This window comes from Rattus norvegicus, chromosome 16 (assembly GCF_036323735.1).
Source record: "Rattus norvegicus strain BN/NHsdMcwi chromosome 16, GRCr8, whole genome shotgun sequence".
In the NCBI taxonomy this organism is placed as follows: domain Eukaryota; kingdom Metazoa; phylum Chordata; class Mammalia; order Rodentia; family Muridae; genus Rattus; species Rattus norvegicus.
In genome coordinates this window covers 66,998,199-67,012,699 of record NC_086034.1, presented here as the reverse complement: position 1 = coordinate 67,012,699, position 14,501 = coordinate 66,998,199, and the positions used below count along the sequence as shown (strand labels likewise).

At 41.7% G+C, this 14,501-nt stretch overlaps 1 protein-coding gene across 20 annotated transcripts in view; it reads right to left on the bottom strand.

Annotated features, from left to right (window-relative positions):
• Positions 1 to 5,215: 5,215 nt before the first annotated feature.
• Positions 5,216 to 14,501, bottom strand: part of Nrg1 (neuregulin 1) — a 1,053,401-nt gene continuing 1,044,115 nt past the window's right edge. For 11 of the 20 annotated variants that reach the window (NM_001271130.2, NM_001271128.2, NM_001271125.2 and 8 more), the window contains 1 exon segment: positions 12,851 to 14,496. In NM_001271130.2, the coding sequence (NP_001258059.1) occupies positions 13,842 to 14,496 (655 nt within the window). In that variant the 3' untranslated portion in view covers positions 12,851 to 13,841. 20 annotated transcript variants of the gene reach the window in all.

The window sequence follows — 14,501 nt, the reverse complement described above, 5'->3', positions numbered from 1 at the left end:
GTCCTAGTAACCAACTGAACCACGTGTCACTGAACATTGTCTCCTGGGTAATCTTCAGTGGTGTCTTCACATTGTACTACTGTTGACAGATGGATGGCTGGTTACACTAGTTGTTCGAGAAGCCATTTATTACTTGTCTAAATCTCCCTTTGTTTCCATCTTATGATTGAAAGGTTTATCACATGCCCCCACTCAATACTCCACCTTCTGAAGACAGCAAGTGAAGTGGAACCAGAGAACAGCTCTGCTCCCACAAGGATACCATGCTACAAACCTGAGCAGAAATGCTAAACATCCTATGGCTTCAGAACGCTAGTTTGTTATGTTCAAAGAGCAAAATCTGGAGACTTCTCTATCTCCCTATGTTAGCTTGTTGTATATTAACTTCAGACAGTCTAGAGCAGTGGTTCTCAAACAGTGGGTCATGACTTCTCTGGGGGTCAAAAACTCTTTCACAGGAGTTGCATATCAGGTATCCTGTATCTCAGGTGTTTACATTATGATTCATAACAGTAGCAAAACTATAGTTATAAAGTAACAATGAAATATTTTTATGGTTGGGGGGGTCATCACAACATAAGAAACTGTATTACAAGTTCAGTCATGTTGAGGATTGGTCTTTTGCTATGTATCATAATGCTAAATACTAGCCCCTGGGGGACCCAGGCTACCCCAGAGAGTCTGCACATATATAAAGTAATGTTATGTGACCTTGCTCCTTAATTTAAAACTATTGGTTGAATAAAGGTGTTGGCAACTTATAGGTAGACAAAAGAGCAAGATAGCCTAAGTTTGAGTTCCTGAGCTGGGGGTCAGAGAAGAGAACAAAAGGAGAAAAAAGAAGTAGAGAGAAGAAGATGCTACAGGGTAAGTGATCATAGTTACTGGCCATGTGGGTTGACCAGTTGGAGTAAGAGCAGCCCATGTGGAACATGGAAAGTCATATCTCAGTGTCATTGATAGGGAGGCAGACATATCAGCATAGAGGGTAGATATGTGCCAAGTTCTAGTGCATTAGAAGCTTACCGTAAAGACAAAGTTGAGTATCTTTTATCTGGGAGCTGGATGAACAAAGGCAGGGTAGAAATTAGATTGAGATTAAATATTTGCTACAACACCGTCACACATTAGGAAGGTTGAGGACAAGGGAGCTAGAGTCATCTGAGGGAAGGGAGCTGCCATTGAGATAAATGTCTCAAGACCAGGTTGCGAGCAAGTCAGTAAGCAGCACCCTTCTATGGCTTCTGCATCAGCTCCTGCCTCCAGGTTCCCGCCCTGACTTCCTTCGATTATGGACTACAGTGTGGAAGTGTAAACCAATAAACCTGTGCCTCCAAAACTTGTTAGTCTTGGCGTTTCATCACAACAAGAGGAACCATAACAAAGACATCCATATTAAGAATAATAGATCTTAGTCTTTGTGCACATGTGAAACCTTTCAGAAGATTTACCTACCTGGGTATCAGTCAGAAAAGGAAAAACATCTTGACATCCTGGACCTCATCCTGGACCTCATCCTGGAGAAGATGCTATTGCTGAACCACCTGGAGTCTCGGGAGGTGGGGAGGAAACAGATATGCTGATGATGGGAGTCCAGCGGCTGTACTAACTGCTCCCATCAGTGTCCTCAACGTTCAGTGGCCACAGAGTGATTTCAAAGGCAGAGTGTAGTTTTGCTGCTTTCTTCTCTGTAAGCATATTTTGGAAAGCGCCTGTGGGTTCAGAATTCCCAGGGATGCTTCTCAGTCACCTCACCCAGTCCCCTTAAAAATAAGTAGGATTCACTGCGTTCTCCATAGGCCGATCAGTTGCATCTCATATTTATGCTAGTCTTGCAGTTACCTAGGGCAAACAGAAGCCCATTGTACAGCCCAGCTATCACTGTAGCACAGCTAATTAAATTAAGTCATAATGAGGGAGAACGCTGTGCCATAACCTCTGTCATGAGCAAAAACCCCTCATTATTTGCTCAATTGGGGTGCAAACCTATTTCCTCAAAATGGGGACTGCAGCCCTGCAGGCGAACCAAATCTAAAATGGATATCATGCTTGTTTATGTGGTTCGTGGTGATGCTGGATCTCGAGTGGAGCCGAAGTGCCTGGGAGAGAGGAGACTATGCATAATGAATGGCCTTGACATCTAAATTAGCTCTCATTAATTGGATGGAGCAAGTCATCGAATTTTGTTTGTTTTTGTAAAATTATTTTCTTCCGGGGGAGGAGGGGGGAGAAGCACCTGTTCCACTAGGCCAGTCTAGTTCTCAGGAAGTTGGGTCTCTGATGTTTTGGTAGCTGAGGAAAGAGGGTACAGGTGGTTGGGAGAGGTTTGGAAGCATCAATCTGCGGACAAAGGCTGAAATTCTGTTCCGTGAAATGTTACAACCTCTACCAATCTCCTTAAGACAGCTGAGGGTAGGGTGGGATCAACCATCACAAGCCAGGTTGCTAAGTCAGAAACATAACCTGTTCATTTTCTTCTGTCAGACACAGGAGATTTGTCTGCAAAGAAAGACATGACATACTATGCACTCTAGGTTATGTTTGAACTCTTCATCCCCTTGTCTGGATTCTCAATCTCCTCTTATATTAGAATTATTGCCATGCCTGAATAAGACATGCATTCATTGAGCACTACTAGATGGCAGGGTAGCATGCTGAAGCTTGATCCAATAATTTTGTCACTTATTTCCCCTACTGACTTGGAGTAGGTCAAAATTCTCCATGTGAGAGAAGGAGGAACCGAACCTAGATCCTGATGGTTTCAGGGCTCCTGTTGCTTCTACAGTCTCTGCCTTTGCTGCATATAGACAAACAGTGGTGTAAGTTCCACAGTGTGAACTCTCAGAGTACAAGGTTGACAAAGGAACCTGTACAAGAAAGAGTGGGAGTAGCCGACTTTTGATTTCTATGTCATTGAGAAAGCTGCCAGATTCTCAACCCAGGCCCACATGTGATTGGCTCGGTGATGGTGAAAAGCAAAATGTTCTGTGGTCTTAAGTTGTGACTTTAAAGAAGAGTGTTACAAACATCAGTGGGATTTGTTTGGGCTTCTGACCTCTGGGTGTTGTTTTATTGTGGTGAGGGGAGGGTAAGGCAGGCTTTCTCAGTGTAGCTCAGGCCTTCCCAGGTCTTGCAATCCTCCTGCTTCACTCACCTAAATTTAGCAATGTCAAGCATGCACCATCACAGCAGCAGACATTGGATTAGAAGAAAATAAACCCCTGCCCCGTCTTGAAACACGAACAGGTTGGCTTCAGAGGCTTAGACATTTACAAGATTCCAGGATGTTCATATCTCAGAATCTGCTTGGCTGCCCCGTGCATTTTTAGGTGGGAAAGCTGCCATCGGGAGCCATGTGGTGTCTTCCCTCCTGGATGCTGATCCTGGCATCCCTGGGTCGGCAGCACAGAGACTGATGCTGTATCTGAGAGCCACAGAGTGGGGAGCAGTTCAGGTGGTATTGGCTCCACCAATTGCATGAAATGATCTTTGCAAACGGTGCTGTCATTTCTACTACAACTGCCTGATGCGGAGTTTAAAGTTCTATGAAACCCCAGCCAGCCACAGGCAGCCTTATCACTTGGGTTTGTTTATTAGCTGGTCATGTTTAATAACGATGTGACTTTACCTCTTCAGCTTCTGAATTACTAAAGTTATGGGCATCCCTAGAATCCCCGCCCCCCGCTCCCACCCCAGAGAACATACAGCAAAAGGTTTTACTTTTTAGTAGACAAGTTGACATAACTTTCTCAGTGAATAAAGGAACACTTCTAGGCTAAATGAACTACAGACGTTTTGCACAATAACAGCAGTCTCTTCCATTTCCTTGTGACTAGTTACATCCCGTCTACCTGTGAAATAGAGTCAGCCAGACTAGATCTCTGGCCACAGACCTTGCAAATCTGCATGAGGTTATAATGACCATTTGCTTGTACAGCATGTTGGCTTCATGCTTAATCACTAGTGTATTTGAAAATCTCTTTGAGGGCAGGTCGCAGGTCAACACACCGTGGAGGCATCCAGAAAGTTGGAAAACTTTGGGTTGGTGTGAATTCAACAGTGAATGTAAAAATCCGACTTAACAGATCCACCTGGTGAGCCATGTCCACTTAAGAGGTGTTATTTTAGGGTCTTAGAAAATGAATGGGAGGGGAGAGGGGTGAATAGAGTTGAAGGGGTAGTTTTATGTTATGTTAGAGTTAAAGGGCCAGTAGAGACAAAGCCAGTCTGAGCGCAAACGTTACATGCGATGTTTATGAATTCACTACAGAATCTAGCATACATCAGGGACTTCCATTCTTCACACTTTGGCTCGTCTTTTTTTGGTTTGGGGTGTTTCTTTGGTTTGCTTCTTTTTACTACAATTTAGGAACTTAATCTGATTTTCCCACTTAAAATAACCCATAGACCACTCTTCTTTTGTTTTGGCTTTGAAAATGCTTGGAATTGTATGGATTCTTCACTTGGTCTTAAATCTGTGTATGTAGCTCCTGTTTCTGACCTCTGACGTTCAGTATGTCCCATGCCCAAGGCCCTGTGCTGGGCAGTCAATTAACACACTTGGGTCAATTGTCTGTGTGCTCAACGGATGTACAGTCTTCTGCCGGGTGAATTCCAGATGATTTACCAGTGTGAGGTAGCTAGAAGACACTGTTGAAGACTGCACAACTGTAAGGCAGTGGGAGAGAAATGAAAAACTATGCAGGAAGGGAAGAATTTCTGATCCACAAGATGCTTTCCAAAGGAGACTTGTTTTACCCATAGGAAAGATAAAAATGTTTGTCAGGAGGCTACTGGAGAAGACAGCTAGAGCAACATAAACAGTACACAGAGGCATGAGTCCATCTGCTTCCTAAGATGTAGGGAGGACTAAACGTAGGCACATTGACCTAGCACCAAGCACTGAAGAATACTTAATAAAATACAGAAGAACTTCCTCGTCAATTCTAATTCTCTCTAGTTCTCTAATTCCTCTCTAGTTCTAATAAACTGAAGAAATAAGTCTTCCCAAGCTTCCTGAATACATTTTTCCTCTCTGTAATGCTTGCTGGTCTGCCTCTTCGTCAGAGCATTGACATTGTGTTCTGAGACTTTTATAGATAGTGGCATCTTGCTAGAACTTGATAATGCTTTGTTTTTACTATACTTTTTTTGTACAGTTTATCTTAATTATGGCAACTGATTGCGGTTTTCTATTCATGGCATCCATACAAGGTTTTATTTGAAATGACTTTATTTTAGTTAAAATGCAGTCAATCAAAAACAATATGCAAATAATAATACAAGAGGTACATGACAATAATATATGAAGTTGGTATGCCAATGATTGGGATTCAATAACATCGATACGGTGTACTCGGGAAACAGAAAATCACAAGACTTGGGGTGAGCAATGATGCTGACAGACAAGCTGGAGCCACCTCATAGAAGCAGACTGTGAAGGGCCTCTTAGGTCAGGCTGAGGAGTTTCGTCCATGGGGAGCCATGGTTTATCCAGCAGTCTAGCCTGCTAAGATATGAGAGTTAGGGTTCACCATCAGAACAGGAAGGATGGCTCAGGGGAGCAGATGTAGCAGGTCAGTCAGGGTGCTGGTGGCCCTGTGGCAGAGGGTGAGAACAAGAAGCGAAGGAAGAAGCAAGGTGATGGAGAAGATGGAAAGACTTGACAGTCATCTGTCACCCAGTTGATGTGGAGGGAAACCTGTAGAATCATGTTCTAGTGTGGTTTAGTCTATGGGTGGCAGGTGCCTCTCCTGACAAGATGTGGAGATATTCCCCAACAGTAGTTGCTTCTTTGATGATAACTGATGTGGTTTGAACCTGAGCAATACCCAGCATATTCTTGTCAACACCTTCGCAGGAAGAGAGTGATGCCTTACTCCTAATTCCTGGCTAGACATGGGCTCCTCACAAACTGCTCTCCAAACGAGCCGTAGAGCTACGGTCTTTTCACATGTGAGAAAAGTCTGTGGCCAAGTAACAGAAAAAAATGTCATACCACCAGGCCTAAAACTTTCCCAAGGGCCTACCAAGACAGGCATCTTAGCTCAAGAATGTTGCCTTGGATCCTCTTTAAATTCAGTTTATCAAGGTGTCAAGGTTGTATAGTTTTATGATTTTAGAGATTTTAATGGACACATACTATTTGCATATGTTTATGAGGAACAGTGTGAAAATTTGATGTATGTGAACAATCTGCAATGATCCCTCAAGATAAGTAGCACATTTGTATTTTGCAATCTGTTCAGGGAGATGCTGAAAAGGGGGCGGGGGGGACACTTGTGGCTGTGTAGGGTGCCTGTGTCAGTGCAGCAGCAATAGTTCACCAAAAGGGTGTGGTTAATGGATATCCAAGCTGTCAGATGCAGCGCTCCCCTCCTCATCCTCCATGATGGAGAGAGCTGAGGAGTTAGTGAGGATTTGGAGACCTTACTAGCTACAAATGGTTATCCCAATGAAGCCTCTTCCTAGAAAAGGGTAAAAAACTCACTTTAGGCTCTGCTCTAAGGGACCACAAGAGTCTGAGTAACCACAGCAGTGGAAATTTCCAGGGACCTGGCCGAGATCTAGAAAGCTTAGAAAACCCTCACTTTAGAGGGAAAGACAGTGATAACCGATGCTCACTTCCTGATGCTAATGATCAGAGGCACAAAGTTTCTACCTAAAAGACTCTTTTTAAAAAAAGGAAAAGAAAATATTCCTTTGCATTGTTTTTTTTTGTGATAGACTAGTGTTAACGATTGTTCTCAATTTAAAAAATGCTTCATTAAAAGGGAGGATTATACATGAACAATTAGATTACACTCCATTGCTATTAGTGATGCTTATTTGCAAGTATGATGATAGATATCATGAGCCTAAATCAAGTACCTGTTTTGCAGGACCAAGTTTTAAAAGACTGAATTCAAACAACTTTAGTCTAAGAATTATTAACTCATCATATGGATGAGATCTTGTTCTATGAAGGGAGCGAAGAGTAAGTTGAAACTTCAAAGAATTGGCTAGATGTGGGGTGGGTATGGGAATCGACAAAGATATGTGAGCTTGGTGTTAGTCTGATATAGTTTTGTCACCCAGGAGGCCTTGGCTGGGATTATACTTTTTCAAAAAATTGTATGTGAACTTTATGTGAAAAAACTTAAGGCCAATGCATGTGTATAGATCAGAGAGTTTGCCAGGCTAAGAGAAGTTTTTGATCATTCTATTAGTAGTTTGAAGGTGGCATCGTGAAGGCCACATCATGAGCCATGGTGTATTCATTTTCTATGACCTTATGCTCAGAGATTATCATAAGCCATTAAAAATTAATGACTTGACATGGAATGGCATGGGTACACAAGAAGTAAACTACTAATAATTTACACAAAGATCTTAGTTTCTACAACTGCTACATTGAATGTTATTTGGTGATGTTGCTTCTCAACATATTACTTGTTGCTATTTTTTTTTAAAAAAAGCATGTTTCTTCCTTATGTGGGATTGGTGAAATGGTCTGTCTGCTCAGCTCATGCAGTTCTGTATACTTGATTGGAAACTGAGAAATGTTGATCTCTGGACTTAAGGATCTGGAGGAGGAGTGGAGGAAGCCATCTGAATACTCACGGTATACCAGACACTTCCTAATTCCCTTGCATGTGTTCCAGTTTAAATCTCACCGAACCACAACCTTGAGTTGAGGAAGACATCAGGACTGCCGTACTTCACAAAAACTCAGTGGTAGGACCATTATTTTTACCACAAAGGCCCTCTTCTTTTTTACTAGAATTGGTCACCTACATACCAAAATTGTGAATTCACTCTCGTGGCTGGACTTGCATTTTCTTCGAAAGCTGAGGTTAGGGAAGATGGACAGTTGCTACAATAAGCAATGTAGGTTCCAGAATATTGGTAAACCAAAGGCAGGAAGGCTTATTCCTCCCAGGTAGAAGCTGATTTAGACAGAACTCATACTATGTTAAGAGCTGGGCATGGAAATGCTGATCATACCGAGGCTACTGGCAAGGAGGGACTGAGAGAAATTAGCTATCCACAACACGCCTACAACTCAGTAGATACATTGCTCTAAGAATGAAGTTTAACTTCCGTGTGCCTAAATCTCTACCATTTTTCCTAGAATAAAGCAAATTTAAAAAAAAACCATATAGGGTGTTTTAAGTCATAAACGGTAAAAATATTGACACTTAGTACTTTGATTCTTCATATGTGACTGCACAATAAGGCAGTAAAAATGTTAATTCCATAGCCTTGTTGGAACATAGTTAGCAGGAAGAGATATATTTTCTTCCACAAACTTCTGTTCCCATAAGTTCATTTGAAAGAAATTTAGAGAAAGATCCTTGGGTCGAATCATCGCTCCATTCTATCTCTCATTTTTATTATTAAAAAAGAGGTTGGTCATTATATTTTACAGTAATAAAATCCTTTTCCTACAGCAGGTATGCCTTTAAGGTCAACCACAGTTAAATAGCAGTAACTAACCAGAGAGATGAAAAATGCAGGACGAGGGTATCGGTAAGGCCTACAGATATGTACAGAGCATGTACTGCCTGATCCAACAACTACCTCTTAGGGTACAATATCCGGCTTCCTAAAACAGAAAGGTTTTCCCTTCATAGGTATAAAGTCCCTACCACAAGCTATTTTTAGTGCATCATCTTTCAGAAGAATATCCAGAATGAAAAAATGCAACATGATGCTAACTAAGATCAATCGATGCGCCATGTTTTTTTCCAGTATCTTAAGTGTTTAGATTGCAGGCCAGCCTGACTCCTCCCCAAATCCTTGACGTCAAGGCCTTTGACGATTTATCATTGGAGCGGAGAAGAGAAACGGCTGCAGACTGGCTGGGGAAAATGGACGCCTTCCTTCTCAGTTGGCAGAACTAGCTTAGATTTATCACTCAGGAGTCAAGCACAACTCGGGAATCATAGGAACTATCTAGACTCTTGGTTTGACTAGAAGCCAGTTTTCATTTCTCTGCATTACCTTCCTTTATGTAACTCTTCTGCTTGAAATGGCATGACCACTTAGGTGCACAAGTCTCTTTCAAGTTATGGAGTAACTTGTGGCTTAGTTTGGGCATGGGGTTGCATTACTATGTAGATTTCTACGGAATAAACAAGGAAAGGATCCACATCCTAGCTTAAGTATTCTCTCATCTTCTGATCTGATGCTTGGCCTGTCAGCTGAATGAGTAGTGGGCAAGTGCATTCACGATGTGGCTTCAGAACATCAAGTCTCCTGGACATCTAGATGTCGTGGAAATGATGTTTGTGCCCCATAACAAATTACCAGGCATCATGTCTACATCAAAGGTGAACTTGGATGGGAAATCTGAGGTTATGCACAAACTCTGAAGCAGGCTGACTTCTTACACATCTTTTAAATGCTCGCCATCTGAGATAATGAGAATGGTTGAAATATATAAAAATTACACACAAAGTGTCTACTTGTTAAAATATGGCTTCATAAGGTTAATTTTAATATAAAAAGCACTGCCTTCATACTGTGAAGTGTCTTATGATGTGAGAAATATTCCATGCATAGGCCCCCTCCCTGAGCAGTACATTGGGCATCAGTTTGACTTTTTTTTTTTAATAGAATGAGGAGAGCAAAGTTACTGCTCCTTAGCTGTCTTATAAAATGCTGTGCATGACGGGAAGTAAATTTAAAGACATTGTAGGGAAGTTTAGCATAGATGTCTTTGAGGCTACTGTGGACATTGAACCATTTGAACCTTGATTGCTTGTTCTTTATTCCCCCTCTTAAGATTGCATAGGATTGGCACAGTCATTGCCATTAATCTGAGTAAGTTTCTTGATGTCACTGAAGAATAGATCAACGATCAGGATCCAGAGAGTTAGTCAGTGTTTCCCTCTGATGTCTCTGTGAATGGCCATTTGGTGGCTGTGGAATGGAGCATCCTATTGCTTGATTTTGTGTTTCCTACAGCAAGAAGTGACGTGGTCAACAGAGACAGGAGGGAGGTGATTTACGGATGGGTAATGTGGCAAAAGCAACAGAGACAAGATGATCACAGGGTCCATGAAGCACAGTCCTAGAGAGCATAGCTGTCATGGCTGGCAAGGCAAAAAGTGCTACTCTAACAGACTGAATTTTAGTCTGCTGAGCAACACACCCATGTCTCCACAGAGTAGCATTTTTATTGCAGTATGACTTTCTTGGGAAATGAACAATACTTTAAATAAATCACAATTACTTATTGCTTAGTAGTTGAGATAATAAATTCTTTAGTTTATCAGTACCTCATGGCCTTCAAATGTGCATTCTTCAAATAGTTTCAATTACATATATATTCTTTCTCCTGAACAATAAATTATTCTTTTAAAAAATGGGAAGAAAAAGGAAAAGGTACATAATTTTAAAGCAAAGAAAAACATATATTTTAAACATTTATCTTAAACTCATATGAAAACAATTCTCTATGTTAGATGCTTAAATATAAATAATAAAGGACATTATGTTATTTACAATGTGGTACAGTAAGTTTAGAGAGTAAAAACTAACATTAACTCATAAAGACAGCAAGTGACTTAAGAAAACATCTAAGTACTATACAATGTGTATTTACAAAAGAATATAGAATAGAAATTGTGATGTGTGGCCATTTCCTTTTGTCTGAGTTTCTTCATAGTGTTTCATGGATCTTAGTGGATAGAAATCTCTGTCGCTGCTGGAATGCAGGCAGGACTAAAAGGGAAGGCCAGATCTTCCTTACTCACGAATAGGGCCATAGACCTACAACCTCAGGCCAAAAGAGGACTAGATACAGAGAACATTACCCTGAATAGACTCCGCCCAGATTGACAGTCACACAGACACAAGAAAGAGATGGCATATTGCTGCTTGAGGTACATTCTCTCTTACATGGAGGACCATTTTGTAGAAAGCAGAAGGCTGTCTGTCCACCAGGCACTCTTGAGGGTAGGGGAATAAACAGAGGGGAAAGCAGGACAGAAAGCAAATCTTGAGTAAGTACAAAAGGAGTTTCATGTCTACTATACCCCACTGTATAATGCTCAGTAGTTTTGATTTAAAACCCAGGAAACGTAGTTGGTTTTTTTTTTAAATTCTGAGTAATTCAGACTCCGTTAAAATGCAAGGCATCTTCGCACATGCCTCGGCCATAGGCATGCATTCCTTTGCCCTGCTACAGCTCTGCCTGGATTCATAAATGGGATGCTTGAGAGAGACCTGGCAGTGAAACATTAGAGAGGCATTCCTAGACATAGAAATGCAGACCAGACCAGACCAGTAGCCCCGATCAGATCAGCCATGTGGCTGTTCTCCTCAAGGAAAGCTTTGTTCTCTTGGGGAAAAGGCTTTCTCAACTCAAGTGGAGATTACCAGACAAAGCACAGAAGAAAAAAAAATCACATATATTTGCAATTTGAAAATTGTAGAGCTTCTCATGATAGTAAAATGTTGCATTTTTAAAAAAAAATTTTTTTTAAATCAGAGGAGTCTGTTTTTTAGAAGGGACTTTCTTAATACCCTGGTATTAATAGATTTGAAACTGAATTTTTAGAGTTTTAAAATAACAATAAAGAAACTCCTTGATTGAATGGTAGGGTGAGTCAGGGCCTTAGAAGGCAACGTTAAACAAATGAGAGAATATCCCTCACGCTTGCTGACTTTTCTTCCCTGTGGTAAGTTGACCACTTTCTGCAACACTGGGAGGTCAGCATTAGGCTTCCACCAGTGGACGTTCATTCCTCTGTGTGTTCTAAAAATGAAAAATCGCTTCGAGCTCAGAGAACTGCCCTGTGACCAATGGCAAGAAACAAGAGACTTCAAATACTATGAGTAACTTGAAGGGCCTACCGTCAAGCTTCTCTTAGAAACATGGAGGAGTGTAACACATGGACTTGTGGCCAGTCTGTAGTGTTTTTCTAAGACCTCCTTGTGTGTTATCACTTCCCTTGACTAATAACCAAGCTCAGTAAAGAAAATAGATTTGGGTCAACTGGGAACAAGAATCAAAAATTGCCACTGACTTTGCCAAGCCTCTGTTCAAGTATTTCCCATTTTGCAATATAACTCCTAAGAGCCTGCTTAGAAACACAGGAAACTCCGGTCTTGATTGACAGTAACAGGCAGAGGATACACAGGTTCTGAGGGGTTATCCCCTGCCCCCCCCCACTTTTCTTTTTTCTCTCTGGATTAGCAGCTGTTCATACGTTAATATCTATAAGTGTCCGTTAGCTTTCTAGTCACAAGAGAACACACAAAGTTTGAACCAATCTTAGTCCTGCTTTTGAGACAGTATGGGGAAAATTACTTAAGAGAAGAGAAAAGGAAGAAGGTACAGGCTATTTATGGAGAGAGATCGGTATACGAGTGGGGGAAACTTCCGCAAGAAAAGCTGCAATCTTCCCAATGCTATTGACATTCCCTAGTGAGGCACCACTATGGAAAGTTCTTGCTAATCACAAATCACATGCACATTGGCCATTCCTGGCCAAAAAAAAAAAAAATTCATGCATAGTTATGACCTAACCAAGGTAGTGTTGAACACAAGAGAAACATAATGGGGAGAGAGGAGTGGCCAACCAAACCAAGTTAAGATGTCAACTGGGTAGTGTAGCTGCTTTCCCCTCATGACTTCTACACACTCACTCCTAAATACTCTACCAGTGGACCATTTTCCTACAATGGCCAAGTCACCGCTATGCACCACGGGCACATTGTACAATACAATGGTTGGGCAGATGGCTGAGTGTCCTCTTGGATCTGAGGCTTCAGGACACGATGTGCCTCTCCTGGAGCCAAGAAGAGGGTACAACCAGTCAGTTAAAAACTATGTCGGAAAGGATTGCACGTTTAGCAGCTGTGGTTGGTTGGTCGTCATATGAGTGGCTGGATCATTTCCCCCAAGACAGAAAGTGAAACTGAGTTGAATCTATCTACGTCGATAGATTTATCCTGATAGCAAGCCAGAACCCATTTTTTTTCTAGGCTGTACTTGAAGCTGTTACTCTTTGTCAAGAACAATAACTAAAAAGTCAAAATTAGAGTCAATGGTAGCTCCTTTTACCAAGAGCAAGCTGTCTTCTGATTAATAATATAGTTTGTTTTTTTTTTAAAATCACAGTATTACTTTCTTCCTATTATTGGACATTACTTGGTGCAGTTTCCTGCTATACATAATAGTAGCATGCTGCTGGGTCTACTATTATCTCAGAGTCCAGTGAAGCAAACCTTTGGCTGACAGAGTAGAGAGAACTCATTTCATATTGGGAAAGCAAAGAAAACTTCATACAAAGTAGAAAGGTATTTGGATGGATGTGCCAGTCCAAGACAGTACTGGTTGGGAGCTACGGGAAGCAGAGAGAGAGACAGACACAGAGAGAGAGAGAGAGAGAGAGAGAGAGAGAGAGAGAGAGAGAGAGAGAGAGAGAGAGAGACAGAGACAGAGAGAGAGAGAGAGAGAGCGCGAGCTAGCTGCTAGCCTTGCAAACCATACATCCAGTCAACATCATAATGCAATGCACAAAAAGCCAGCAGAAACTGAATATATGGGAGGTTTTGCTGAAATACTGTGAAAAAGAAATCACCATAACTTTATAAAACTTGCTCTCGACATAACAGAACATAAAGGCACCATTGATATCTTTCTCGTTTTTGAAATACTGTAAAAAATTGCTACATATGGCACATAACACATTTTTACATACATATATTTAATTTATAAAAGTTTTTTTTCTTCCTGTTTTCTATTTGCAGAACTGCTAAAATAAAATAAATTGTTTAATTTAAGGTGAAATACTTTATTATATAAAATAAAGTTTTACAGGTGAATCTATGTGTTTATTTAGGTTTTATACAGCAATAGGGTCTTGGTTAGCGATTACACTAGACAGCCTGGCCTGTAATTCCTCCTGTGTGGAGAAGCGGCCTGCTGGGTTAGTCCTGCTCTCAGCCAGACGGAAGGCAGGGGCCACCTCAAGGCTGGCTGCCAGGGGGTTCTGTATGCCCAGGAATGGTGTGTCTTCACCTACTCTTTCGTCTTCTGTCTCACTTTCTGAGTTACTGCTCACAGAACTTGTGTTGCTGTCCATTTCCAACCTATTGGCAATGTGGCCATTGGGCTTGGTTCTTTTGGCCCGCCGGCTATTGGTGACTTTCTTAACGGGCTCTTGAACTGACTCATACTCCTGGGTCGTCTCGTACTCCTCATCCTCCACTATCCTCAGTGGGCTAGGGGGGAGGCTGGTACTCTGATGTGCAGGGTTGTGATGAAAGGAGTTGAGTTGCTGGGGGTGATGATCATATTTCTTCTCCCGTAGCCTTGGTGGCGTCACAAGCAGCAGAGGCCTCTCTTCTTCCACAAAGGGGCTGACTGCCACAGAGGGCATTGACACCGTCATGCTGGACACGGGTGGAGACATTTCCGAAGGGGGCGATTTAGGGGAGCTTGGCGTGTGGAAATCTACAGGTGACATACGAGCCGGGGTGGTCATGGCTGATACATACCTGTG